A 27,032-nucleotide genomic window follows, 5' to 3' on the forward strand; every position below is an offset into this window, starting at 1 on the left:
TGGCAAACTCCAACCTGTTTTTTTATGTCTCTTGGTCAGGAGTGGGGTCTTCCTGGGTATCCTACCATAGAGTCCCTTTTCATTCAGACGCCAACGGTTAGTAGGGGTTGACACTGTTGTACCATCGGACTGCAGGACAGTTTAACTTGTCTGGATGTTAGTCAAGGTTCTTTATTCACCATCCGGACAATCTTTCGTTGAAATCTCTCGTCAATTTTTCTTTTCCGTCTACATCTTGGGAGGTTAACCACAGTGTCATGGGCTTTACACTTATTGATGACACTGCGCACGGTAGACACAGGGACATTCAGGTCTTTGGAGATGGACTTGTAGCCTTGAGATTGTCCATGCTTCCTCACAATTTTCTTCAGACAGTTCTTTGGTCTTCTTCCTTTTCTCCATGCTCAATGTGGTACAGACAAGGACACAGGACAGTGGTTGAGTCAACTTTAATCCATTTCAACTGGCTGCAAATGTAATTTAGTTAATGCCACCACCTGTTTTGTGCTACAGGTAAGTAACAGGTGCTGTTAATTACACAAATTAGAGAAGCATCACAGGATTTTTCAAACGGTGGCAATACTTTTGTCCGATAATGATGATTATTTTTTTCCCCATTCATTTTGTGTTTTTTCATTGCAAGCAAAATAAATGACGATATTGCTACCAAAGCATTTGTAATTGCAATCATTTTCTGGGAGAAATTGATCATTATCTGACCGAATTGCAGGGGTACAAATACTTTTGGCCAGCAGCGTAAAGGGTTATTAGTACAGGAGCAGTTTCATCAAAGCAAAAAGAAAAAATAATAATCATAAATCTCTTTTTGTGTGTGTGTGTGCAAGTCAGATTTGCAGCACAAAATAAGGTTGCAAACAAATTAAATTCAAATATTTTTTGCTACATGCAAAAAAAAAATTAAGTTGGCCATCCAATGGGATAAATGGAGGTATCTTAGTTATGATTTTCTAGCTTTTTTTCCCTGTCGCTGGACATCTCCATTGTTCAGCAAAATTTGTTTCAATCAATATATATTAAATGAAAAGTACTGTAGCCGATATATTATTGTTTTTTTTTTTTTTTTTTTTTTGCAATATCCTCATACTTCTAGATTATTTTGTATAAATAAGCAACTATTTTAAAAATAAATAAATGAAACACTTTACCTGATTCTCATCCTCTGAAAATGACATCATCAAGACCGATTTCCAATCACGTGATTGCAAAAAAACGAGTGTTTTGCGTTCGTCACAGAACGAGTTCAACTTGTGAGTCATCGCATCTCCTGACAGTATTTATTCATTCAATTCCTATCAAACCATTCAATAGCGCGTCACGCGAGACGGCCGCTTGGGGCGCTGTATTTTCTATCTCACGCTCAACTACCGAGTTGTTGACCATGCTGAGAGAGCGCCTTCTTCCTACTCCTTCCGATTTCTATCTTGGCTCCATACTAGCGTACGAGAAAAATCTCTGAAATGTAATTTCATATTTTCGCGACTCAAAGACGGAGTTTTATGCGTGCACCGCCACATAGAAGAATTGTTGACCGTCACGCCAGTAAGGCTGCTTTAAAGGATTGCAAACATGTCTGCCGCCGAAGAAGCGGACAAAACGGCCAACGCGGATGCTAGCGGTGGAGACGAAGAGGAGGAATGGCTGTATGGAGGTAAGGAGGCCGTTTTGTTGTACATGAACCCACGTGCCCCGTGGGGCGTTTAGTTGGTTATCAACCGAGTAGTAATCCCGAGCACTAAAGCTATCGCTTCGACGATAATAGCAGATTAGTGAGGCCAGTTAGCATAGCTTGGCTAAATAGACTTTGCTTCTTTGGCTAGCATGGCCTCGTGACACCGGGAAATTTCGATACAAACTTGTACCTCACACGGATCAAATCACCAGTCGTACATTTAATGTTCCACGTTAAGCATTAATTTTGCCGTTGACACGAGCGGGTTCGAGTTTGGTCATAATATCACGTCACCTTGTTTTCAGATGAGACTGAGGGCAAAGAAGAGGACGAAGAAGCCAAGGCGACTGCTGATGACAGGTAACGGAGACACCTGATGTGCACATTCTCACGTAAAAAAGTCATTTTTATAACAGTATAATAGTTGGCAGGAACACTTTTCATTGTGATCGTTGACTGCCAGTCATTGAAGTTCGTATGGATTATTAGAGCCTCTTTTTTTGTTGTCAAAATACCTCCGAATAATGATGGATGACATTACACTAGTATTCGTTTTATAATGTTCTTGCCTAATTTTTTTTTTTTTTTTTTTTTAAATAAATCAGCTCTGTTAGTGAATTGCTCTATAATATAGGTTTCCCGCGGCGTCTTAAAAACTTAAAAGCACAGAATTTTATAATTTGGAAATAATACTTTAAAAAGTCTTGGAAAAAGTATTTAATTTTCATATCTGGGTCTTAAAATGTATGATATATGTAATGTAACTTATCTGTGTCTCATTTCTCCTCAAAAGTTGCATTTGTCATTTTGATTGAATAATGTAGCCTAAATAAATAAACGGAGCGGAGGAGCCAATCATTGAAAACGCAACGCAGCCCCGTTATGCCAAAATGTCTTACATTAGCAAAATGTGCTACATGAGGCGAATTTGACACCCAAAGTACTACCGTGCGCTCTCAACTTGTTTTGTTTTAGATGCATACAGGCAGTATGTAGTACTAAAAAAAATGCCTTAAGAAAATACTTAAATGTAGTTATATCAAATAAGGATGGTTTAAATACGCTACGAGACTAATGTGGTCAACTGCTTTACAGCTACCACAAAAAAACCCCACAATGGTTAAAAGTATGAGAGGGTAATACATGCAAAAAGTATTTTTGAGGGAATGAAAAGGTAATAAAAAACTCAATGAAAACAAAAATAGTGAGTACTCGCCGCTTTTAACCGATGTGCGCATGCGTGCGGATGCTTGCACGTTGAGCATTGTGTAGCACGTTTCGCCGCGTAGAAGGAATTGCCGAACACGTGTTCTGAACACCGGGTCAAAATTGTTGATTGCAAGCGCTGATGGATTATGGGATATTGTGTAGTTCTTTTGATTTTCTAAAACAAGTCAAAACAGGATTGGCTCACATGACTACAAATATGGCTGCTTCTGAATTTGGTGTGCTGTGCAACCAGCTGAAAATGATCACTATTATACAGGTCGATCTCACTATCGCTCCTGTACGCTCACGTTGACTTTCATTCACATCCCGTTCCCATAATGGGACTCGCGCGGTATTGTCATGATGGGAGTTCCGACAAAATTTTATGCTTTACATCAGTGGTCCCCAACCTTTTTTGCACCACGGACTGGCAATGTGTGGCAGAAAATGACATGTACTATAAAATAACATGTCGAGATTAAACAAATTTTAAGTGCAAGGCAAATGTCACTCACCATACACTGAATCAACCTTTTTTAACAATGGCCTCTCCTAAAACTTGTCGGCAAATATCTGTGGTCGCAAGCTAAATGAGTTTTTCTCCAATCGTGAAAGGTTTCTTAGCTTTAGGGCTTTAGCAATACGGTTCGCCATGAGGTATGATGCTCTTAGTGCATTCGTTTTTGTTGCCTCGTTTGCTAGCTTTTAGCCACATATTATGCAAAATGGACTTGGTTGTAGGCTCGTCTTCCGGCTCAGCAGGTGGCCTTTTCCCCGTAAAAAAGCTGTCTAAAGACGTCGCCGCCTGTAGCACACAACCAACAGCAGCTAAAGTTACTGTTTACATTGATTGACGCTGGGCTGCTAAAGGTAAAGACCCTAGTAATTGCGGCCAACCACTCGATGGCGACCTATACAAATCTTTACTCGGATTAGTCTATGGAGTAGACAGGGATATTGATGTGTCAAGAGCCACAGGCCAGATTGCAGTCGTTAATAAATCATTTATTTCTCTGCGGCCCGTTAGCAAATGCGCCACGGACCGGTACCAGCCGGGTGGTTGGGGACCAGTGCTCTACACGACACAGATGCAGATTTTTGTTTTTACAGCTAGCCATACATTTCATATTAGAGTAATGGGGAAATGTAAATTTAACGGAGCGTAGTTGAGTAAACGATCCTTTAGCCTTTGGCTCAAACCAGTGGATAGCAGTGTGTTTGAGACTTTTTGCACCGTATGTAAAAAATAAAATTCAGCTGGGTACAGTGGGCATGAAGGCGCTAAAGTTCCATGCTAAATCATCCAAGCACATAACCTCCATGAGAGGAAAGAAACAAACTCCTTCCATTGCCGGTGTTTTTCAGTCTGCCGGTTTTAGCCAGCCAGCTGCTCACGAGCCTGAAGAGACCAGCCAGCAAGCTGGTAATGTAAGCGAAGCGACAGCAGCTAACGCTAGTCAGCTAGCTGCTAGTGCTGCAGCCCCCCTATTCTATATGCTGCATTCTTACATCCTTCACACATTGCGCATTTCCACTTTTGAGAAATGTAAAAACAAAATCTGTGAATTTGTGTTAATTTTTGTCAATATGGCTGTGAAATAGGTATTAAGTTTTTTTTTTTTTTTTTTAATGGTCTTAATTAGGTCTTAAATAGTCTTTAATTTTAAGAAACCTGTTTAAATATCATAGTTGACGAAAAACACTGTTGGCTCTCGTACACATGTTAACTTATTGTAGCAAAATGTTGTCCTACTAAATTAAAGTTGGGCTTTGTCTCAAGTCATTTCATTACCACAATTCATTGACAATTGACAGCCCAAAACCAGCATTTTTAGACCTCTAATTGCTACGCCGTCATACGCATACAATAAATTAACCTATTCAGTTTTATTACAAAAAATGTTTTACTTTTATTGGAATGTATATCTTTGTATTTCTTATTCAGAGATTGCATTATGATTTACCTCATGAATATAATTCTAAGCCATCCAGGCTTCAATTTATGGACGCCTGTCTCACAAGAGCAGCAGCAATTGATGTGGTTCCTCAATGCATCTACTGTAGAATATATTATAATGCAGGCCTGCTTTATTAATTCTGAGAAAGGGGAACTTGTTCTGCTACTGCAGATCAAAACTGCTGGATTGACCATTTGGGAAAAAACAGGAAAAAGCACCATTGAAAAAAGGCTGTCTATTCTTCAAAATACATTGTAATGCTTCATTTGATCCACAGTGCTCCTACTGAGGCCCCTGCTGAGGTCGCGACAGAGGAAGCTGCTGAACATGCCACAGGAAATGGTGTGGCTTCAGAGGTACCTATCAACACGCTAATAGCTAAGAACTAATCTACTGAATCCAAATATCATTTTGTTTTTAAACGAAAAAAAAATAATCAGGAACAGGCTACTGAGGACGCGGCAGGCGATGATGCTGAAAGTGACAGCGACAGTGATGATGACGATGACGACGTCCGCGTCACCATTGGGGACATTAAAACCGGGGCGCCACAATATTCGTATGCTTTTGCAATACTGTTAAATTGCAGGGTTAATGTCATTTCAAGACATTGTCTGAATATGTCCTTTTTTTCTCTCCTCCAGACCATATGGTGCTCCACCTGTTAATCTGAACATTAAAACAACTGGCTCCAGATCATATGGACAAGGTAGTCGCTTCTCTGTCTAGTTTTAACAACCATAAGAATGTCCACAGAGAGCCATGCATAACAGCTGACTTTTTGTTCTTTTCTAGTTAGCACAAAACTGAAAGGAGTCGATCTTGATGCTCCCGGGAACATTAATGGTGTCTCTGTGCTGGAAGTCGATTTGGAGGGGTTTGAAGAGAAGCCCTGGAGGAAACCAGGTATGTTATGCATTAGAGGCGTGCGAAATTTCCGATTCTTAGATTATTCGCGATTCAGCCGTGGAAGATTCGAGAACGATTCACAAACATCCAAATTCCGATTATTGAATTATACCAGGTAAAACGGAAGTAAAACACAGTCAGCGCGGTCTTTGGACGCAATGAGGAACGGACCGAGAGTAAATATCATGTTCAACTCATGCCGCTAGATAAAAAAACAATCATACCTGACTGCGGCCGACAGCCGCTACAAACAACGCCCAGTTGCTAGTTGCTACAAACACACGGCTGCAGTAGATATCATATATATGTAGAACTAGATGCAAAATGGCAGACGACGGGCGCTGTTAGAACATGTATTATTGAACCAAGATGCGAAATGACAGACTTTCCGGCGTCAGTAAACAGCCGCCATCTTAAAGCAGTACTAAAGCAGTGACTTCGCTAGAAGGCTCTGTTGTAGCGAAGCTAATTAACTTTTTATCTAAAATACTCCTAAATCGGCGGAATGTAGTCTTGAATCTATCTTTAAATGATGAAATAGTTTTAAAACTTTGGCAAAAGTGGACAGAAGGGAAATTATGGAACAACGGGAGCAATTTTAACACTATAACAGTTGATTCACAACATTAAATTAATTGAATATGCTGATACAGAATGGGGACTGGAGTGTTTTATTTACTGTTATTTTTGTATATTTGTTTACTGTTATATGCTAACTTGATACTGAAAGAGTAGTTGGTTTAGCCTGAGAGGATTTTTGAACAATTTTGGAACTAATGTACAAAACATTAAAAAAAAAGACATTTAAAAAAAAAAAAAAAAGAGGGGGGTGCATCAATAATCGTTTTATAATCGAATCGGAGCCTCTGAATCGTAATCGTAATCGAATCGTTAGGTGCCCAAAGATTCCCAGCTCTATTATGCATGCAGTAGTCCGTCAGCGTCGCCAGGAGTTAATTGTTAGGAAGTTCAAACTGAATCCTATCAAGCTGGTTATGTTTACATTATAGTAGCGGCTAAATTTGTTGTCTTATTTTAGCAACCAATTACAGACGTTGTCTTGTGTCTCTGCAGGGGCGGATTTGTCAGACTACTTTAACTATGGCTTTAATGAGGACACATGGAAGGCTTACTGTGAGAAACAGAAACGATTGCGCATAGGCCTGGAAGTTTCATCTGGAAGCTCGGTGACAAGCAAAATTACCGTAAGTGAGCACTGGTTTTTCCTTGTGTTATAGGTTTCATCTAATACTGTTGTAAAATAAAGAGGTGGTGGTATATCACAGTCCTATATTTGTCTTTTTAAAAGGGGAATCGTCATAATGTGTAAAAATAGTTTACATCCTGTGTTTTTTGTCTACTTAAAATGACATTCTAAGGTCCAGCAAGGCAGGACAGGCAACGACAAGGAGATATCCAGTCTTGCTGTTCACACTTCCAAATCTGACTTTTCCTCTCCGGTCAACATATACAAGTCTTCTGGTGGTCAAGGCACCAGGTGAGATCGATTCCTTTTACTCTAACATTTCAGTTTCAAACATCATTTTAGAAGCCCTGTTTTTATTTATATTGGGGAAAATGGGACATAAAACATAAACATCAGAGGTGTTAAACCTGAAAGTAGGGCTAAGTGGTCTGACACAAAAAAATATAACGGTGGTTTGTTTTTTATTCAAATTTTTTTTTTAATTAATGTATTTTTTTTTCAAACTGGCAACTTCACAAAATGTAATAACACATAAGACATTAAAAGTTTTTTTAATTCACTTATTATATAAATATTCTCATAAAATTAGCCTGACTTGGAGAAATTGTCAGAGTCAATATTTGAAACTGCAGACTAGGGGTAGGACCCTCTGGGTACCCCATGATACGATACCATTTGCGATACAACAATTATCGATACATGGATCATGAACTCACTCTACGAGTCTATTCTACGATATAACTGATACAGGAAAAACAAGCTCTTTTCATCCTTCTGCTGTAAATTGGAATGAGTTTATCTCTGGTGGACTACCAATCCATTTGAGCTGGGAGGGTGACAGCAAATCGACATTGCCATCCCTCCCACTTCAAATGGATTGGACATCCATGGCCATCAGTGACAGCCAACTCCAGGCAAAGAGTTCATTTTGGGGCATTTCACGTCATTTCCTGTTGATTTGCGGTCACTTCCCTTTCCTTGTGGGGCATTCAGGGGTCACTTCCTGTAGATTTTCGTGTATTAACAGATCACTTGCTTTTGATTTTGGGTTACTAAAAACGAAGTGACTCAAGAATGTCCCCAAATGAATAGGAAGTCCCTCAAAATCAACGGGAACTAACCTCTAAATGCCCTAAAATGAACAGGAGGTGATCTGTAAATGCCCACAAAAGACTGGCTATGAATTCTCTGGTTTTAGTGCAGACATTGACGGCACTAGACGTCCAATCAAAATCAATTGGATGTCTTGTGCCGTCAACAACAGCCAGTGAGCTAACGTAAACACAATTCAAAAGGAAGATTTTGGTAGCAACCTACCTGTTGGTTTCTTTGAAAACGATAACATTCTTTGTGGGAGCATATCGATTATCTTTTTGGCTACAAAGTTTTGCGATAAATATAACTTTTTTTTCACACTCCTACTGCAGACCAAAAATTAGAAACATACCAAGTCAATATTAACAAATAGAATACATTTAATTAAAGTAAAATAATAATAAAATATTGAAAAAATATCAAAATATAATAATAACTACAGGTAGTTTCCGGGTTACGACGTACTCAACTTACGTGATTTCGACTTTACGACACCGGAGTCTCCAGTTTTGTCTCCAGTCGTTTTTTTTTTTCTTATAACAGTGTTATTTCCGCCACCTCTAAGCATTCATGGTAAGTACAGTATATTATTTGTCATTTAATTTTGTTATTGAATCAAAACAGTTGATCTCCAATTGCTATGCATATCTGATATTTCATTATACTATATGTGCGGTCCGCTTTCCTTTGTTGCACTCGGGACTTGTTTGACGTCAAGCCAGCGCTACTTTCTGTTAGTTTCGAGCGTTGCTTTCACGTTGGGAAGCAGGGGTGAATGCCAGTTAATTCCAGTCATAGTTTGATGGTGATAAATACAGTGGGGCAAATAAGTATTTAGTCAACCACCAATTGTGCAAGTTATCCTACTTGAAAAGATTAGAGAGGCCTGTAATTGTCAACATGGGTAAACCTCAACCATGAGAGACAGAATGTGGAAAAAAAACAAAATCACATTGTTTCATTTCTAAATAATTTATTTACAAATTAGAGTGGAAAAGAAGTATTTGGTCACCTACAAGCAAGCAAGATTTCTGGCTGTCTAAGAGGTCCAACTTCTTCTGACGAGGTCTAACGAGGCTCCACTCGTCACCTGTATTAATGGCACCTGTTTTAACTCATTATCGGTATAAAAGACACCTGTCCACAATCTCAGTCAGTCACACTCCAAACTCCGCTATGGCCAGGACCAAAGAGCTGTTGAAGGACACCAAAGACAAAACTGTAGACCTGCACCAGGCTGGGAAGACTGAATCTGCAATAGGTAAAACGCTTGGTGTAAAGAAATCAACTGTGGGAGCAATTATTAGAAAATGGAAGACATACAAGACCACTGATAATCTCCCTCGATTTGGGGCTCCATGCAAGATCTCACCCCGTGGCGTCAAAATGATAACAAGAACGGTGAGCAAAAATCTCCAGAACCACACGAGGGGACCTAGTGAATGACGTACAGAGAGCTGGGACCACAGTAACAAAGGCTACTATCAGTAACACAATGCGCCGCCAGGGACTCAAATCCTGCACTGCCAGACGTGTCCCCCTGCTGAAGCCAGTACATGTCGAGGCCCGTTTGCGGTTCGCTAGAGAGCATTTGGATGATCCAGAAGAGGTCTGGGAGAATGTGTTATGGTGAGATGAAACCATAATAGAACTTTTTGGTAGAAACACAGGTTCTCGTGTTTGGAGGAGAAAGAATACTGAATTGCATTCGAAGAACACCATACCCACTGTGAAGCATGGGGGTGGAAACATCATGCTTTGGGGCTGTTTTTCTGCAAAGGGACCAGGACGACTGATCTGTGTAAAGGACAGAATGAATGGGGCCATGTATCGAGAGATTTTGAGTGAAAATCTCCTTCCATCAGCAATGGCATTGAAGATGAGACGTGGCTGGGTCTTTCAGAATGACAATGATCCCAAACACACAGCCAGAGCAACAAAGGAGTGGCTTCGTAAGAATGGGCAATGGGCCAAAATACCAGCAACAGTGTGTGAAAAGCTTGTGAAGAGTTACAGAAAACGTTTGGCCTCCGTTGTTGCCAACAAAGGGTACATAACAAAGTACTGAGATGAACGTTTGGTATTGACCAAATACTTATTTTCCACCATGATTTGCAAATAAATTCTTAACTGAAAATCACATTGTTTGATTTTTTTTTTCTACATTCTGTCTCTCGTGGTTGTGGTTTACCCATGTTGACAATTACAGGTCTCTCTATTATTTTCAAGTGGGAGAACTTGCACAATTAGTGGTTGACTAAATACTTATTTGCCCCACTGTAAATAAATGTCAGTTGTGAGAAGAACTACTGGTGTGATCAATGTTAAAGGAGGGACAAAATATCTTTTTTTCATTTTATTAATATGATGCATAATACATGTTTTTGGATAGTTATTTTGAGGTTAAGGGTACTAAAAGGTTAATTGCGATTCGCACAGAAATTCGGGTTACGTTGCCAGCGTAGGAACGGACCTCCTTCGTAAACCAGTGACTACCTGTATGGCTCACAAATTGTCTTCCTTGAGGTATACAAGATTGGAAAAAAAAATTATCTTTAAAAGAAAAGTTGCCCGTTCAGAGCTAATAAACGCTCCCTGGATTGTAGGCGTTTTTCATTTTACTTGACCCCAAGTGTATGTGCACCTTGGCCACCAGGCTGCAGTGGCGCTTTGGAGAGATGTACTAACTGAAACGTTAATTAGTAGTTGAAATCCCAATAAAGCTTTTTTGCAAGAACTTGAGATTTGGAGTGTAACAAAGACCATATGCACGTGAGTCTTGTTCTATTTCTTTTCTATGAATGTTCTCCAGGCTTTGTTTGTGAATATTCATTGTTTTGAGGGTTAAATATAGTGACGCGAATCACGCGATACTAATTTTCCATTAGCGCTTGAATGCCGTCTTCCATTATATGTTAGCATTGGGCTAACAGATTTTCAGGAACAAAAGAATGAAAATGGTATTTTGCATTTTAATCAAAATTTTCATTTTCCTTGTGTGTATCATTTTACAGTTCACTGCAACTGGAGTATGCTAAACAGCTTGAAAACCAACATTGGATTTTTTTTTTTTTGTTCGCTATCTGCCAAACTATACTGTAGTCAGGCTGCATTTTTATTATTATTTTTTAAAGTTTTATGGATTGAATACATAACGACTGATCACCAAAATAGACCTCAAATTTTTATTGATCTCGATCATAAAATCTCCCAGGCCTACCTGAAAGCGATGTGTTCACAACCAAAAAAAAAAAGCGTCTATAAAGAGATATGTGGGTGTTGGTGTCTGTTACTCTCATTTCCTTTACTCCTGGTAGGATCTCCCCCCCTCAATGGACTGGCCCGCCTGTCCCGGATATGTCCTATTATACGTAAGTGGGCACGGCCTTGTCCAATTGGGGGGAACAAATAAAAAAAAGGAGGGGGGGTGACTGATTAACAAACAAACAATGGTTTTCTCAGTTTTTATTCGGGAGTGTGTAATTCACACGGGCAGGAATTAGTGTTGTTGTTTTTCAGGGATGAATCCTTTGTGTCCTCATCAATGTTGACTTGTGCCTCATTTGTTGCATATGACTACATGAGATTCAAGAAGTTCCGGGTTCAAACTCTGCTCTTTCCCACCTGTGTGTTTTCGCCGTGCTTGCGTGGCTTTTCTTTATGTACGCTGGCTTTCTCCCATATTCTCAAAAATTCCTGTTGGCGTAATTGAATATTCTTAAAGTGTGTACGTTTGAGTGCGGACTCCAGATGGTTGGCGATGAGTCCAGGGTGTTTTGAAAAAAGCCTACGAGTCATGATGTTTGTTACTGGTGTTTTGGACTTGTCAAAGAACAAACGCAGCCCAGGAAGAATAATTAATATCAGCTTAGTGGTTCCGCTAGGCTTACATTGAGCTTTATGTATGTTTTTTCTTTCCCACCGTTTGCCTCAGGAAAAGCAGCGGAACCATAGATGTAATTGGTGGAGGGACAGCAACTATCAGCAGGGTCGAAGGACGACGCCGGCACAACTTAGATGGCAATAACATCCAGGTTGTCAAACACATCCTGTACAGAAACATAAATTTAAAAATCTCTGCATTTAAAAATAAATACTATTTTTGGGTGGTACAGGTGATATCTGAGCACTCGACATCAGATGCCGATTCAGCCCCCACGAAGATGCCCACCTTCTTCCCTCCTGGACCCTTGCCTCCAAACATCCCCCCTCCTCCTTTTCTCCCTCCGCCCCCCAACGTCAGCTCGGCACCCCCTCTCATCCCACCGCCTCGTGAGTTGAAAGCTATTTTTACCTGCCAGTTAACTCTATAAGAATGCCTCGAGTTTTGATGTGTTTCATTCACAATTTTCTTTTGCTCAGCTCATTGACTGTGCTTGACGTCCAATCCATTTTGAAATGGTTTGGATGTCTAGTGCTGTCAATGGCACTGAAAGATGAGCATTTACAGTCAGTCCTCCCTGTTGAAAAGACCTGGATGTACGTTCATTTGCTCCTCCCATGAATTGGACATCTATCAACGTCAATGCATGCAATAAGTTAAATACTACTTGGGGGGCTATACTTTAGTGCAGGGGTCCCCAAACTTTTTCCTGCGAGGACCACATAACTTTTCCCTTCTCTGATGAGGGGCCGGGTCAGTTTGTAACAAAAAAAGTGTGACGACTGCAGGAGTGCCTAAATGTAAAAATGTATTGTTTTTCAGAAAGCCACAATCAAATAACCCTTTCTGGATTCTTCACGGAATAAAATAAAATAAAATAAAAATAATTATAATTAGGGCTGTCAAACGATTAGAGTTTTTAATCGAGTTAATCATAGCGTAAAAATTAATTGTAATTAATCGCAATTCAAACCATCTATAAAATATGCCATATTTTTCTGGAAATTGTTGGAAAGATAAGACACAAGACGGATATATACATTCAACATACTGTACATAAGTACTATATTTGTTTATTATAACAATAAATCAACAAGATGTCATTAACATTAACATTCTGTTAAAGCGATCCATGGATAGAAAGACTTGTAGTTCTTAAAAGATAAATGTTAGTACAAGTTATAGAAATTTTATATTAAAACCCCTTTTAATGTTTTCGTTTTATTAAAATTTGTAAAATTGTCAATCAAAAAATAAACTAGTAGCTCGCCATTGTTGATGTCAATAATTACACAATGCTCATTGTGCTGAAACCCATAAAATCAGTCGCACCCACGCGCCAGCAGAGGGCGACAAAAAACACAAGTAACAAGTGGACGTGACACTGTGCTGTCATTTTAATCTGTTTGAGCGGGGCATGTGCGTTAATTGTGTCAAATATTTTAACGTGATTAATTAAAAAAATAAATTACCGCCCGTTAACGCGATAATTTTGACAGCTCTAAATATAGTAATAAATAATAATGACACTATTAATTAAAGACATAATAACCAAATAACCCTCTCTGGGTTCTTCACAGAAAAAGCCAGGAAATAAATAACACTATTTGGGGGGGGGGATTGTTCAGGGTGCTGGACCAAATGTGGAGGCGGGCCATAGTTTGGGGACCCCTGCTTTAGTGTGTTACTTAGGGCCAAATACAGGAGTGTATTTCTGTTCTCATTTATTTGAATTCGTTTAGCATTTATTAACATTGAACTAATTTACAATCTATTTGAAATTATATCAACGAATATAAAAATTCAATAATAATTAATAATAACGGCTAATATAATAAGTTTTAATGACCATAAATAGTCACTTGCCCTACAGTGGGTTAAAGGTGTTAAGTGTCAAGTTTTGAATAGCTGTCCACTGTAGTGACCACTGTCCCTGAAAGGGTTAATGACATTCTTTTAACATTTCTTTGTTGTCTCTCTCAGGATTGCCCATCACAGTTCCCCCTCCAGGGTTTCCGCCTCCACCCAGTGGTCCCCCACCTTCAATCATTCCCACCATGGACGGGTAATATGACAACACATGATATTTGTACTCTAAAATATCATACGATTCTATCCTGATTTTCCACAGTTACTGTTTGTTGTGGCTCGGTCGTCTTGAACTCCAAAAGTGCTGAGCTAATGCCAAATTAAACCTCCGCTTGTTGATCATTGGTAGAGCAGAGTTGTCCCTGTCTTTTTTGAGAAAACGCAGCTGGAAACAACAAAACTGTTGTCTCGTGTTCTTATGTTTAGAAGTAAATGCAGGAGAAACTGCATTCTTTTTTTTATGCCGCATGAAGGAGGAATTTTTTTTTACCCAGTTTAATATTATTTGTTTCTCCTCCACAGCCATGGTGGTTACGACGGACGCGCTATCCCACCGTATCCCTTCCCTCAAGGTAAACCACTTGAAATCTTATTTTCTGCATCATTCCTAACATTAAAACCCTTTCGCTGCCGATTTGTCTCCAGGTGCATACCCTCCCCCCATGGCTGGAGGCGTGCCTACTTGGCCACCCCTAATGGATAACTCCAAACCGTGGGACTACTATCCCCGTCGTGACGACAAAAGAGACAAGGACAGAGAGCGGCCCCGAGAGAGGACGCATGAGCGGGAGCGAGACAGGGAGCGGGAGAGGGACCGAGATCACAGCCCCCCAGGAATCGCCTACGCCAGGTGGGAGCAAATGCTACTTTTTTCTTTTGCTGAAGGACAGGCCTTTCATTAGTGTGCACTCACTTTGGCAACATAGAGTACATTTGTCACGATGTTCAGACCGGACGTGGTTTTTCCTCGTCACCCGATGGGTTCCCATTCATAATCAATATAAACGCACGGAGAAGCGCGAAAGACTACCTTGCATTGGGCAACACATGTCAGATGTGACGCAATGTCGCCAGTTCGACCAGATAGTCCGTGCCCCGCGATGTCTCAGGTTCAAATTTCATGCCGCAGGAAGATGGCTGAATTGATCTTTCCGCGACAGATTTCAGCGACGATGAGAAAGCAGCCAATCAAATATTTTCTCATTCACGTGCCTCAGAACCAGAACATCCAGTCAACAAAAGTCCAAAGAAAAAGGAAGAAAAAAATAGGACGAGAATAGTCAACTATTAGGCAATAAGTCTCCATATTACAAAAACGAAGTCACATTGTTTCCACATTACGAAAATGAAGTCATACACTGCAATATTACAAGAGAAAAGTCGTGATACTATGGCATTAAATTTGTAATATTTACAAGATTAAAGTTGTAATATTATGAGAATCGTCATGTATTTTGGCCTCAAGGACTGATCCTCTCTCTTCCTGGAGGATATATCGATGGTAATGGAGTCTTTACTGACAATAAGTCACAGACGTTTTACCGGGGGAAGTGGAATGAAATCGTCTTCAAACTCATCGTTTTAGTAGTCCTCATCAAAATTAAAGGATTAAGATCGTAATCTTCCGAGATTAAAGTCGTCTAGTTGTTTACTTTAATGTTACGTCAACCGGAATTTGTTTGATTTCACGGGCTAAGGCTTTACCCACGTAAAGTTTTTATAAACACAAAACTACTTTTGGCGTAATATTCGGAGATTAATATTAGCAGAAAAAAAAGTATTATAATGAATAAAGTTGATAAAGATATAATTTGCATTTGCCTTACTTGAACTGGAAGTCGATGTGAACTAGAGCTGAAACGAATACTCGAGCAACTCGAGTAACTCGAGTTTAAAAACCGATCCGAGTAATTTTATTCACCTCGAGAAATCGTTTATTTTGACAGCTCTAAGCATCACGTTTTGCTCGGACTACTTTTAATGCGGGACAACGCCCTGATGTCACGTGCGTAGAGGAAGAAGCAAAAAAAAACAACTTACTGCAGCCGACAACCGCTACAAACGACGCCGACGTTGCTAAATACTAGCCCGCACATGCTGCGTTAGTTGCAGGTAGCGTCCAATGGGTCTCATTGAGATCACATGTATGTTGAACTAGATGCACAATGACAGACTAGGCCGCGTCTGGGCAGCGTTAGCAAACAGCCGCCATCTTAAAGCAGTAGAGCGCTAAGCGCTAATAAAGAGCGCCAAGCGCTAAGCGCTAATATATAAGATTAACGTTACTGTCACTACTAGCTCACGTAACGTTAGCCCTGCGGAGGGCTAGGTTTCTATTAATTAAGACCACTTTCGATGCGTGGCTAACGTGTCTTACATACAGGCTTTAACATAACATAGCGTTGTGGAGTGATGAGGGTGTCAAATAAAAACTCAATAATGCTAACTATCAACTTTAGCTCAGTAGTCATTGCTGGATAAAACACCAAGTAGCACTAGTCCCTAATGTGCTCCAATACAGCCTGTATCATACATTTATTTTGAACACTGCAAAAACTCAAAATCCTATCAGGACTTATAGTTTAGACTAACTTAAAACTTAACTAGAACTTAAAAATGGCTTGACACAAATAGAAATTCAATTGAAAAACGTGGGAAAAAATCCTAACTTTTAAGTGATGTGTGTTATCAAGCGTGAAGGCATTTTTAGGTGTGTTTATATATATATATATATATATATATATATATATATATATATATATATATTAGGGCTGTCAAACGATTAAAATTTTTAATCGAGTTAATTACAGCTTAAAAATTAATTAATCGTAATTAATCGCAATTAATCGCAATTCAAACCATCTATAAAATATGCCATATTTTTCTGTAAATTATTGTTGGAATGGAAAGATAAGACAAGATGGATATATACATTCAACATACGGTACATAAGGACTGTATTTGTTTATTATAACAATAAATCAACAAGATGGCATTAACATTATTAACATTCTGTTAAAGTGATTCATGGATAGAAAGACTTGTAGTTCTTAAAAGATGAATATTAGTACAAGTTATAGAAATGTTATATTAAAACGCCTCTTAATGTTTTCGTTTTAATAAAATTTGTAAAATTTTCAATCAAAAAATAAACTAGTAGCCCTATTCTGTCCTCAATGTGTGTGAGTACACAAATTGACAGATAGCGAACATAAGTTCCAAAAAGAAATCAGACGGTGTGGCAAAGTTGCATGGGCTTTACTGAAGTCATCTCTTTTTGACAGGAGCACGTTTCTTGTATTTTTGTAAAACTGAAAATAACAAGGCAATGTGTCAATAACTTGCATAAATCACAAAATAACATAAAATGTACACACACGTGTCCATTTGAGCAGTAGCACTAGCCAATTAGCTCACAAGCATCTAACAATGTAACTGCATTTCACCATATATGTGAACAAATTCAAATACACATCATCAATAACTATCTAATGCTCATGAATATAAACAAAGGAGGACTATAACTCACAAGCGATGCATGTATTAGACACAAACAGTATGATGGGGCTATGAGAACTGCCACTGAATACTGGATGCTGACGTTAGCTGGTCTGAAGAGCACTGTCTATTAGTGTGAGTTCGCGTCGACATATAATCACGTCAGAAAAGCGCGCCGAAACCCAAATAATCAGCTGCACTGAATCGCCAGCAGAGGGCGACATTACGCCACATAACATATGCAAGTCACACCCAAGCGCCAGCAGAGGGCGGAAAAACTCCATAAAACACAATTAACAAGTTGGCCTTTCACTGTACTGACATTTAAATCTGTCTGAGCGGGCCTAGTGCGTTAATTGCGTCAAATATTTTAACGTGATTAATTTAAAAAATTAACGCCCGTTAACGCGATAATTTTGACAGCCCTAATATATATATATATATATATATATATATATATATATATATATATATATATATATATAATATATACAGTGGTACCTCTACATACGAATTTAATTCGTTCCAGGACCTTGTTTGTAAGTCGAAATGGTCGTATGTCGAGCAGGATTTTCCCATAGGAATACATTATAATTCCATTAATTCGTTCCAAAGCCTAAAAACATATACTAAATTCTTAATAAATACTGCTGGCACTGTTACAAATGGCAATTAAACATAGAAAAACAAATAAGTTATAAATAAATAATTCAGAATAATATAATAATAAGAAGAATAATTAATAATGACTGTGGTACTCCCCAAGGTTTCTCATTTTTCTCCCAATTGACTCTGGAGTTTTTGGAGTTTTTCCTTGCCGGCATGGAGGGTCTTAGGATAGGGGATACCCAGGACTTGAACTGTATCTATTCATCTTTGTTGCTTCATTTCTGATTGTGTATCATATTGCCTCTGTAAAGCCCTTTGAGACCTCTGTTGTGATTGTGGGCTATACAAATAAAATTGAATTGAATTGAATTGAATAATAATTCCTGTAAATAATGTAACGAATCGGATTCTAATATGGCGGACACTTTTTACTGTCCCTGAACGCACCGCGAAGCTGACGTCTCAGTGAGATAGGTCGGTGCGGTAGAGATAATACTTTCGTTTTCTTGAGAGCAGTCAACTGCTTAAGACAATGGGCGTTTTGTGTTGGATAAGTTCTTAAATAAATGATAAAAACGTGACGAAACTGGCGATTTCCTTGGCAATGTTACCACAATGATAATTGTCACCTTAACTTATAAATAGTGGCGAACGGTGGTCGGAAGAGGACCACGGAGCTGTATTGTTGAGCCAGTTCAGGGACGCGCACCCCAAGCTCATATTTTTCTATAACTTGCATCTTCATTTCAAAGGTAAGCATCACTTTTTTCCTTGTTTCTCCAACTGTATCTACTTTTTTTGAAAACTGTGTTGATTTCTCACACAAGAAAATCCACCGTGCGTTCGTTTGCAGTGCTGTCATGTCGTCGTATTTCGAGCAACTCGTCGGATGTAGAAACAAATGGCGGCTCAAATTTTACGTCGGATGTCGAAAAGATCGTGTGTCGAAGTGATCGTATGTAGAGGTACCACTGTACTTTTTTAAAATAAGATCTAAAGGTTTTTTGAGTGAAAGCAGTGAATTAGTCATTTTTTAAAAATTCTAGTTACATCTGAGATGCAATTGTTGGCTGTTTTCAACAATATACATAAAAAATAAAGACATTGATTGACTGAAAATGATAAAATGTCGTTTTCTCATGTATATCTATAATTGCTCTTCACCTAAAAATATATTTGTTTTATCCGATTACTCGATTAATCGATAGAATTTTCAGTCGATTACTCGATTACTAAAATATTCGATAGCTGCAGCCCTAATGTGAACGCAAAACAGCATTTGGCGACGGCCGACAAAGTAAAGCCTTAGAAAAATTACACGTTGGACGGTGAGTAACAATGTTTTGTTTCAAACAAAGATGAGTCTTATTTACGAAACGTTCCTGATTGCGCAAGCTTCATTTTGTGTTGACTTGCAACGATAAAACGCAACATTGGAGCACGACGACTATTTTAGCTGATTGGCTGCCATTGAGGGCCATAGACATCCAATCCATTTGAGCTGGGAGGGGTGGCAGCGGATAAACGCTTGTTCATTCGCTGCCAGCCCTCCCAGCTCCAATGGATTAGATGTCTACTTGTGATGAACTAATTTAAATTCACAGAATTTTGAGAATATTAACTGTAAGGATGCAACAATACTCGGTTTTATATTGAACCGTTCGATACGCCCTCTTTGATTCAATATGCAAAAGCATTCGGTCTAAATGAAAAGCTCCCAAAATGTATTTTCCGAACTTTTTTTTTTTTTTTTTGCTGCCGCTGAAATGACCGGCGCGCAGGCCAAGCTGTCAATTTTGCCTTGAAAAAAAAGAAAGAGCTCCTCCCCGCTAGCAGTCCCCCTCCCCTCCTTCCCCAAACGGGGCGGGTGCTGCTTTTGTTTGTGGCACACGAGGATCATTACTAGGGAGGAAAGAAAAAGCTTAAGGAGGCGGCTTCAACGTCATACAGATCAGCTGTTCAGTGAGTGGCAAGTTAAGAGCACTGTGCTTCAAACTTATAAAAGTCGATTGTCATATGCTGGTGTTGTGCAGTCATGAGCAGAAGTGACTTCTGTGGCGTTTGTTCACTTTTTTAATGCTCCGACAACACTCGCGCACACACTAGATATCATCAAACAGCAACCTAGATGTGATACGTTAGATCCCATGCCATAGGCTGCGTGAGCCCAGAGTGATCATGGGACACGTAGTCCATACACTACATTGATGAATTAAAAACCGCCCTGAATGAATGGAAGTTAAGCAGGCCAAATCAATCCATACCAGTGACTATAGATAATGCTGAACATAATGTTAATTCAGTACGTGACACAGATGGACTCGAACCACAAATAGGATATTTTGCTCACGTGGTAAACCTAGCTGCTAAGAGAGCTGTAGCAATCAACAGTGTGCTCCGCCTCACTTTACAAACAGTAAAGATAGTTGTCAGCACTCTTATACAAAATTTCTTCAGATCAGTAAGAAGTGAGCACATAAATATTATGCACTAAAATGCTTGTTTATATGATGGCATTGTTATTTTTGCTTGTTAGCAAAAAAAAAAAAAAAAAAAAAACTTCTATTTTTTGTTTCAGAGCATTAAATGTATTTAATCGAATCGAAAATAGTGTCCCTCGTATCGAAAATCATACCGAACCGTGACTTAACTATCGTTGCGTACCTAATTAACTGTACTGCACTCCCCTTGCCACAGCGATGAGGAGCGCTATCGTTATCGCGAGTACCAGGAACGCGGGTACGCAGACCGTCATCGCGAGCGAGCCAGCCGCGAGAAGGAGGACCGACACCGGGAGAGGCGGCATCGGGAGAAAGACGAGGGCCGCCACAAGTCATCTCGCAGGTACTCTGAACCCCACGCCGTCTCTTCTTCCAGCCCTGGCGTCACTGGGGCAACCTTTTGGCACCGCTCTGTCTCTTCCAATTGATTTTTCCCTGTCACTTCTTGCTCTCACCACCGTTTCCAGGGTTCCCATGGATCCTTGAAGTCTTAAGACACTGAATTCATTATCTGGAAAAAAAAAAAGGAATTTAAAAAGGTCTTAATTCCAGTTTGAAAAAGTCTTTATGTGGCACTAAAGTTTAATTTCTTCCTTTTTTTATGACCTTGACTGCCATAACAGTTTAAGATATTGGAAATTGACTTTAGTGGCACTTTAGAATAGGGGTGTGACAAAATACCGAAATGGTGATATATCGTGATACTTCGTGAACCAAAAGGTTATCCATATGTTCCTGCAAGAATCGAGATATCATTTTAAAAAGGTGTCAATGTCTTAAAAAAAAAAAAAAAGGAACCAACAAGTTGCTACCAAAATCTTCCACCATAGTACTGTCTCAGTTAACTCTAAGGCTGCCTTAGAACACCCAATCCATTTAGACTGGGAACGCTTGTCCATTCGAAACCAGAGCATTCACAGTCATTCTGTCAGATTTTCAGGGCATTTATAGGTCACATTTTAGGACATTTCCAAGTCATATCCTGTTGAGTTTGAGTCACTGCCTAATTCATTTGGGTGATTCCCAGGTCACTTGCTGTTCTGTAACACAAAATGAACAGGAAGTGACCCATAAAATACCCCAAAATTAACAAGAAGTAACTGAAAATCAACAGGTAAATTACCTTAAATGGTCTAAAATTACCTCACTGCCTGGCTACTGATGGCCATAGACCTTCAATCCGTTTGAAGTGGGAGGGATGGCAGCGGATGAACATTATATGATAAAATTTATTACTCTCATTCGTGTCAAAATGTGTTTATCTTCGTCTACTATTTGTCAACAAAAACTCAACAAATTTCGTAGCCAACGTTTACCCAAAATATTTTTGTCTATAAAATTTAAAAAATGTAAAAATAATAAAGGTTTTCAATTATTTCGAATGAACATTGACAGGGTAGCACATATTGTAGCGTCTATTGACGCCTATCCAAATTTGGGGCTAATTGTATTGGATCACTCTGTATACGGTGGGGTAAATAAGTATTTAGTCAACCACCAATTGTGCAAGTTCTCTTACTTGAAAAGATTAGAGAGGCCTGTAATTGTCAACACGGGTAAACCTCAATCATGAGAGACAGAATGTGGGGGAAAAAAAACAGAAAATCACAAACTTTGATTTTTAAAGAATTTGTATCCAAATTAGAGTGGAAAATAAGTATTTGGTCACCTACAAACAAGATTTCTGGCTGTCAAAGAGGTCTAACTTCTAACGAGGTCTAACAAGGCTCCACTCATTACCTGTATTAATGGCACCTGTTTTAACTCCTTATCGGTATAAAAGACACCTGTCCACAAGTCACAGTCAGTCACACTCCAAACTCCACTATGGCCAAGACCAAAGAACTGTCGAAGGACATCAGACACAAAATTGTAGACCTGCACCAGGCTGGGAAGACTGAATCTGCAATAGGTAAAACGCTTGGTGTAAAGAAATCAACTGTGGGAGCAATTATTAGAAAATGGCAGACATACAAGACCATTGATAATCTCCACCCGGTGGCGTGAAAATGATAACAAGAACGGTGAGCAAAAATTCCAGAACCACACGGGGGGACGTAGTGGATGACCGACAGAGAGCTGGGACCACAATAACAAGGGCTACTATCAGTAACACAATGCGCCGCCAGGGACTCAAATTCTGCACTGCCAGACTTGTCCCCCTGCTGAAGCCAGTACATGTCGAGGCCCGTCTGCGGTTCGCTAAAGAGCATTTTGATGATCCAGAAAAGGACTGGGAGGATGTGTTATGGCAGTGCTTCTCAATTATTTTCCGTTACGCCTCCCCAAGGAAGACGTAAATGTTTCGTGCCCTCCCCAAACTCAGCCGCCACTGTAAATAGTATCATTTGTCTATTACTATTATAAGTACGCCTCTGAATCACATTGTATCCTTTTTTTCTATTAGAGAAAATAAGAGATCAACTTATAAAGTATAACTTTATTACCATTGTTTTGTTTGTAACAGAAAAGACTTAACACGCATCAATTTCCCTGAATTAAAAAAAAAAAAAAAAAAAAAACTGTAAAAATACACTCAAGGTACATTTTTGACCATTTGATACTGAAAAATAAAATCAGTAAATACTAACAAATTCAAATTGATTAGAAACATGAACTCATGAGGACAATATGCCAAAAAATTTGACCGAAAAAACAAAAAGAAAAAAAAAGTGTCTTTGGACAGATGGACAGTTTTATTTTTTCGCTGCTCCCAGTATCACCTCCAGTTTGCAATGATGTGGGGTTATATTGCACTGAGCATGCTAACAGTGCTCACTGGTTTACTGATATAACACTGACAAAGCGGGACGATTGTTGGCAATATTCGGCACGTTTTCGCTGAAAAACAACCAAGCAGCTTATCAATGAGATTGGGGTCTAATGTCTTTAAGTGGCGTCTTAATTGATTTGGCTTCCGGCTGTCCGCTATAATCATTTTTAGACACTGTAAACAGTGGTCTTTCCTCGTCTACCACTGTATTAAATGTCAAAGCCAAAAGGCAAACGGCCCGAAAAAAGCGCATTCTCGGCGGCCGAGGGAGAACCGTAGGTGAGGGCGGTCGTCGTGACGATCCCAAGCCGAAAATGGCACTTTTCGGGCGGACACGTGAGAACCGGAGAAGACAGTGGGTCGCTGCATGAGACGGTGTAAACCTACAACGGCTTTCGAAAACGGCGCACAGCTCACCAGCTCTTCATTCATGAGTCTCTTCCGTGTGCTCTTGCTTACTTCAAAAATACTGCGCGCACTTTGAAAATGAGAGCGCCACTGCCACCCACTGAGTGGATGTGCAAGTACACTTTATTCTAGTATGTCAAAATAAAAAAATTTAAAAAGCATGTTCCTCGAGGTCACACACGCCACCCCTGGGATCGCTCTGCGCCCCCCTTATTTGAAAATCAAACAACGTGATCTTTTTTTTTTCTGACATTGTCTCTCATGGTTGAGGTTTACCCATGTTGACAATTACAGGCCTCTGTAATATTTTCAAGTGGGTGAACTTGCACAATTAGTGGTTGACCAAATACTTATTTGCCCCACTGTGCTTATGTGATTTCCAAGCAATGTTCCGTTAGTTAAAACTAAACAGGCAAACTTTATGGCGCTGTCAAAATGATGAAGTTATGTGAAAATCTTTTGCAGGAAATTATTTTGTGGTGAGATGAAATCTTGACACAAGTGCTGCTGACAGTTCTTTCAAGAAAAAAAAATCATATGCACATTAGGAGTGGGAACCTCTTGGTACCTCACGAACAATACGATTTGCGATACAAAGCTCACAATGATGATCTGACGATATAGTGATACTTCCTGTTGATTTTGGGGTCTTTTATGGGTTGTTTATTTTGCGTTACAGAACAGGAAGTGACCTGGGAATCACCCAAATGAATAGGCAGTGCTTTAAACTCAACAGGAAATTACCTGCAAATGCCCCGAAAATCGGACCGAATGACTGAATGCTCTGGTTTTGAATGAACGAACGAACGTTCCCAGTATAAATAGATTGGGCGTTGAGTACCGTCAATGGCAGCCTTTAAAAAAAAATTTTTTTTTTTTTTATTGCCCCCCTTTTAAAACGATATCCCGATTCTTGACATATCGATAACCTTTTGGGATACAAAGTATCACGATAAATCACCATTTCAATATGTTGTGAAACCCCTAATGCGCACGAAAGGGTAAAATTTAATTCCAAACTGATTTAAAAATCTCACGTTTCATGAGCTCTAGGAACCCTGTTTTGTTTGTGTTTCCACTCTGCCAACTAACATTCTAACACCTTTCTTTTAGCAGCAGCAGCAGGAGGAGGCACGACAGTGAAGAGGCCGACAGCCACCGGCGGCACAAACACAAGAAGAGCAAGAGGAGCAAGGAGGGCAAAGAAGCCAGCGAAGACATGGGCGGAGACCAAGAGAACCAGGAGGCCATGGAATGAGTGTCTCATCCTCTTTATTTCACCCTCTTTTTCCCCCTCTACCCTCCCTCTGTCTATCTGTCCAATCCTACTGAAGTCAAGAGGAAATCAGAGGCAACAGTGATGTCACGTCCCTCGACATCAATCTCCGTTCACCACTCAGTCTGCTCGCTCCTTCTTTACCAGAGGAGGTTGGAAAGGAGCATCTTTTGCCCTCTCCACCACTGGATGACCTCATTGTCTCAGCCCCCTCCTTCCTCTTTGGCCCTGGTTTTCTTTCTCTTCTTTTGTTTGTCTTTGGTTCATGTTGTGTATGAAGACAGCCATTAGAGCTAGAGTTTATCAATTTCAATTAAAAACACATTTTTTCATAACTTCTCTGAGTTATCCACTGTGTTTACATTTTAGTTTGTATATTACAAAGCTGAGTTTTTTTCCCTTTTATAAACACACATCTGATTTTGTAAATTAGGAGCACATCAAATTTGCTAAGTAGCATTATTGCTTCTTGTTAAATTAAATCTTAAAATCAACACCATAAAACAGCAGAGCTTCAATTAACTTCTGGAGTGAAAAAGTAGCAGACTAAATGTAAACCCAGTCACCGGTTTCAGCAATTACCTTTTATGGGTAGAACTCCACAATATAAATGCAGTGACCACCAATATTTTGTTTTTTTGAGGACACCGCTTGACAGCTTGCTGGGCAGGCGAGTGGCAACCAAGATTCTTGCTTCTTCATGCTTTTCAGAAATACGCCATTAGTGTAGACACTTGTCACTCAAACATGTCTGACCAATGGCAAAGTGTGACATTTGTGTCACCAATTAAAAGAAATGGAGTTCAAAACGTTTTTCACTTCAATCAAAAAATTTCAAATTTTTTTTGGGGGGGGGGGGGCAATTTTTTTTTTTTTTTTTTTTTTTTTTTTTTTGGTCGATTAATCGATGAACTACTTATTTCTCTATGTACAACAAAAGAACAATTGGCTAACTTGCATAGCAAAAGTCCGCTAGCTTAAATGCTCTAAAACGCTAATTTAATTTTTTTTTTTATTACAATGCTCTTAAAAAATCAGACACATATTCCTACAAAAAACTGCTAAATATACCTATAAACCAACGAATGCAATCAAAAAACATTAGCTCAAACAAAAACTTGGCTTATGTTGGTCTGAACATTGAGCAGCTGGATTCAGCCATGGTAAATGAGGCAGACTGGAGGGCAGTGTATCCGTCCAAATCAAAACTAAATACACTTTCAAAATTAACCATTACAACGCCACTTTAATGAAACGAATACTCGAAGCAGCAAAATTTAATTCCAATCTTTTGCAACGATTAATCGATCAACTCAATTAATTCGATTAGAAAAAAAGATTTAAATTAATGTTTGCTGCTTCGAGTATTCGTTTAAAGTGGCGTTGTAATGGTTTGTTTTAAAAGCGTTTGCATTTAGTTTTATTGATTTGGGTGGATACACTGCCCTCTAGTGGCAACAGTCAATATAACTCATTTCACGTGGCTGAATCCAGTTGCTCCCTGTTAGGATCAACATAAGCAAAGTTTTTTTTTTTTTTTTTAATGCATTCGTAATGTAGTTTATAGGTATATGTAGCCGTTTTTTGTGGGAACGTGTTTGAACCATTTGTTACTGGTGGGGACGTGTTTGAACCATTTGTTAAGAGCATTGTAAAAAAAAAAAAAAAAGTTTGCAATTTATAGCATTCAAGCTAGCGGACCTTTGCTATGCAAGTGTTCTTTTGTTGTACTTAAATCATTTTTTAAAATACCGTTTGAGGCTCAGCGCCAGGTATTTTAATTTTTTTTATGTTCCTTATCCGATTATTCAAACTAACTAGTTCATCGATTAATCGACTATCAAAATAATCATAACATCATAACATGTCATTAAGTGTCGTCTGGCAAATTTTGTCACTAACTCCTTTTATGTCCAGCTCGGATCTTTCACAATCTATTCAAAAGTGAGATAATTGACGCTTTGGCGCAAATGAAAAGGGCAGATAAAGCACAAACCCACAAAGGCCTTTTGTTCTTAAATTTTTAATTAGTGAACCGATTAATCAGTCAGTCTTCACTTAGTCATCACAAGTAGTCTAACAGTGTCAAATGGTAAATGGTAAGTGGTGTTATACTTATATAGTGCTTTTCCACCTTTCAAGGTGCT

General features: G+C 39.2%; 1 protein-coding gene across 3 annotated transcripts; it reads left to right on the forward strand.

Moving 5' to 3' along the window:
* Positions 1–1,392: 1,392 nt before the first annotated feature.
* Positions 1,393–25,220, forward strand: fip1l1b (FIP1 like 1b (S. cerevisiae)). Of its 3 annotated transcripts, none has more exons than XM_057842475.1 (16): positions 1,393–1,669; positions 1,996–2,050; positions 5,135–5,213; positions 5,298–5,416; positions 5,502–5,566; positions 5,653–5,763; positions 6,841–6,971; positions 7,146–7,264; positions 11,386–11,439; positions 12,003–12,102; positions 12,184–12,340; positions 13,935–14,016; positions 14,343–14,392; positions 14,466–14,670; positions 20,625–20,771; positions 24,726–25,220. In XM_057842475.1, exons 1-16 carry the CDS (start codon positions 1,588–1,590, stop codon positions 24,865–24,867), a joined length of 1,698 nt encoding a protein of 565 aa, XP_057698458.1. In that variant the 5' UTR covers positions 1,393–1,587; the 3' UTR covers positions 24,868–25,220. The 3 variants fall into 3 exon arrangements, with proteins under 3 accessions (XP_057698458.1, XP_057698457.1, XP_057698459.1); XM_057842474.1 differs by having other exon boundaries at positions 1,394–1,669; positions 24,723–25,220; XM_057842476.1 differs by lacking the exon at positions 11,386–11,439 and having other exon boundaries at positions 1,394–1,669; positions 24,723–25,220.
* The last annotated feature ends 1,812 nt before the right edge of the window (positions 25,221–27,032 follow it).

This window comes from Corythoichthys intestinalis, chromosome 8 (genome assembly GCF_030265065.1).
Source record: "Corythoichthys intestinalis isolate RoL2023-P3 chromosome 8, ASM3026506v1, whole genome shotgun sequence".
In the NCBI taxonomy this organism is placed as follows: domain Eukaryota; kingdom Metazoa; phylum Chordata; class Actinopteri; order Syngnathiformes; family Syngnathidae; genus Corythoichthys; species Corythoichthys intestinalis.

What these genes read in the sequence shown, in the direction of transcription:
- fip1l1b (XM_057842474.1), top strand. Translation starts at nt 1,588, where the DNA reads ATGTCTGCCGCCGAAGAAGCGGACAAAACGGCCAACGCGGATGCTAGC. An exon ending in CGGTGACAAGCAAAATTACC is followed by an intron (nt 6,972 to 7,145) that starts GTAAGTGAGCAC and finishes TGACATTCTAAG; the next exon opens with GTCCAGCAAGGCAGGACAGG. An exon ending in CGCCACAAGTCATCTCGCAG is followed by an intron (nt 20,772 to 24,722) that starts GTACTCTGAACC and finishes CCTTTCTTTTAG; the next exon opens with CAGCAGCAGCAGGAGGAGGC.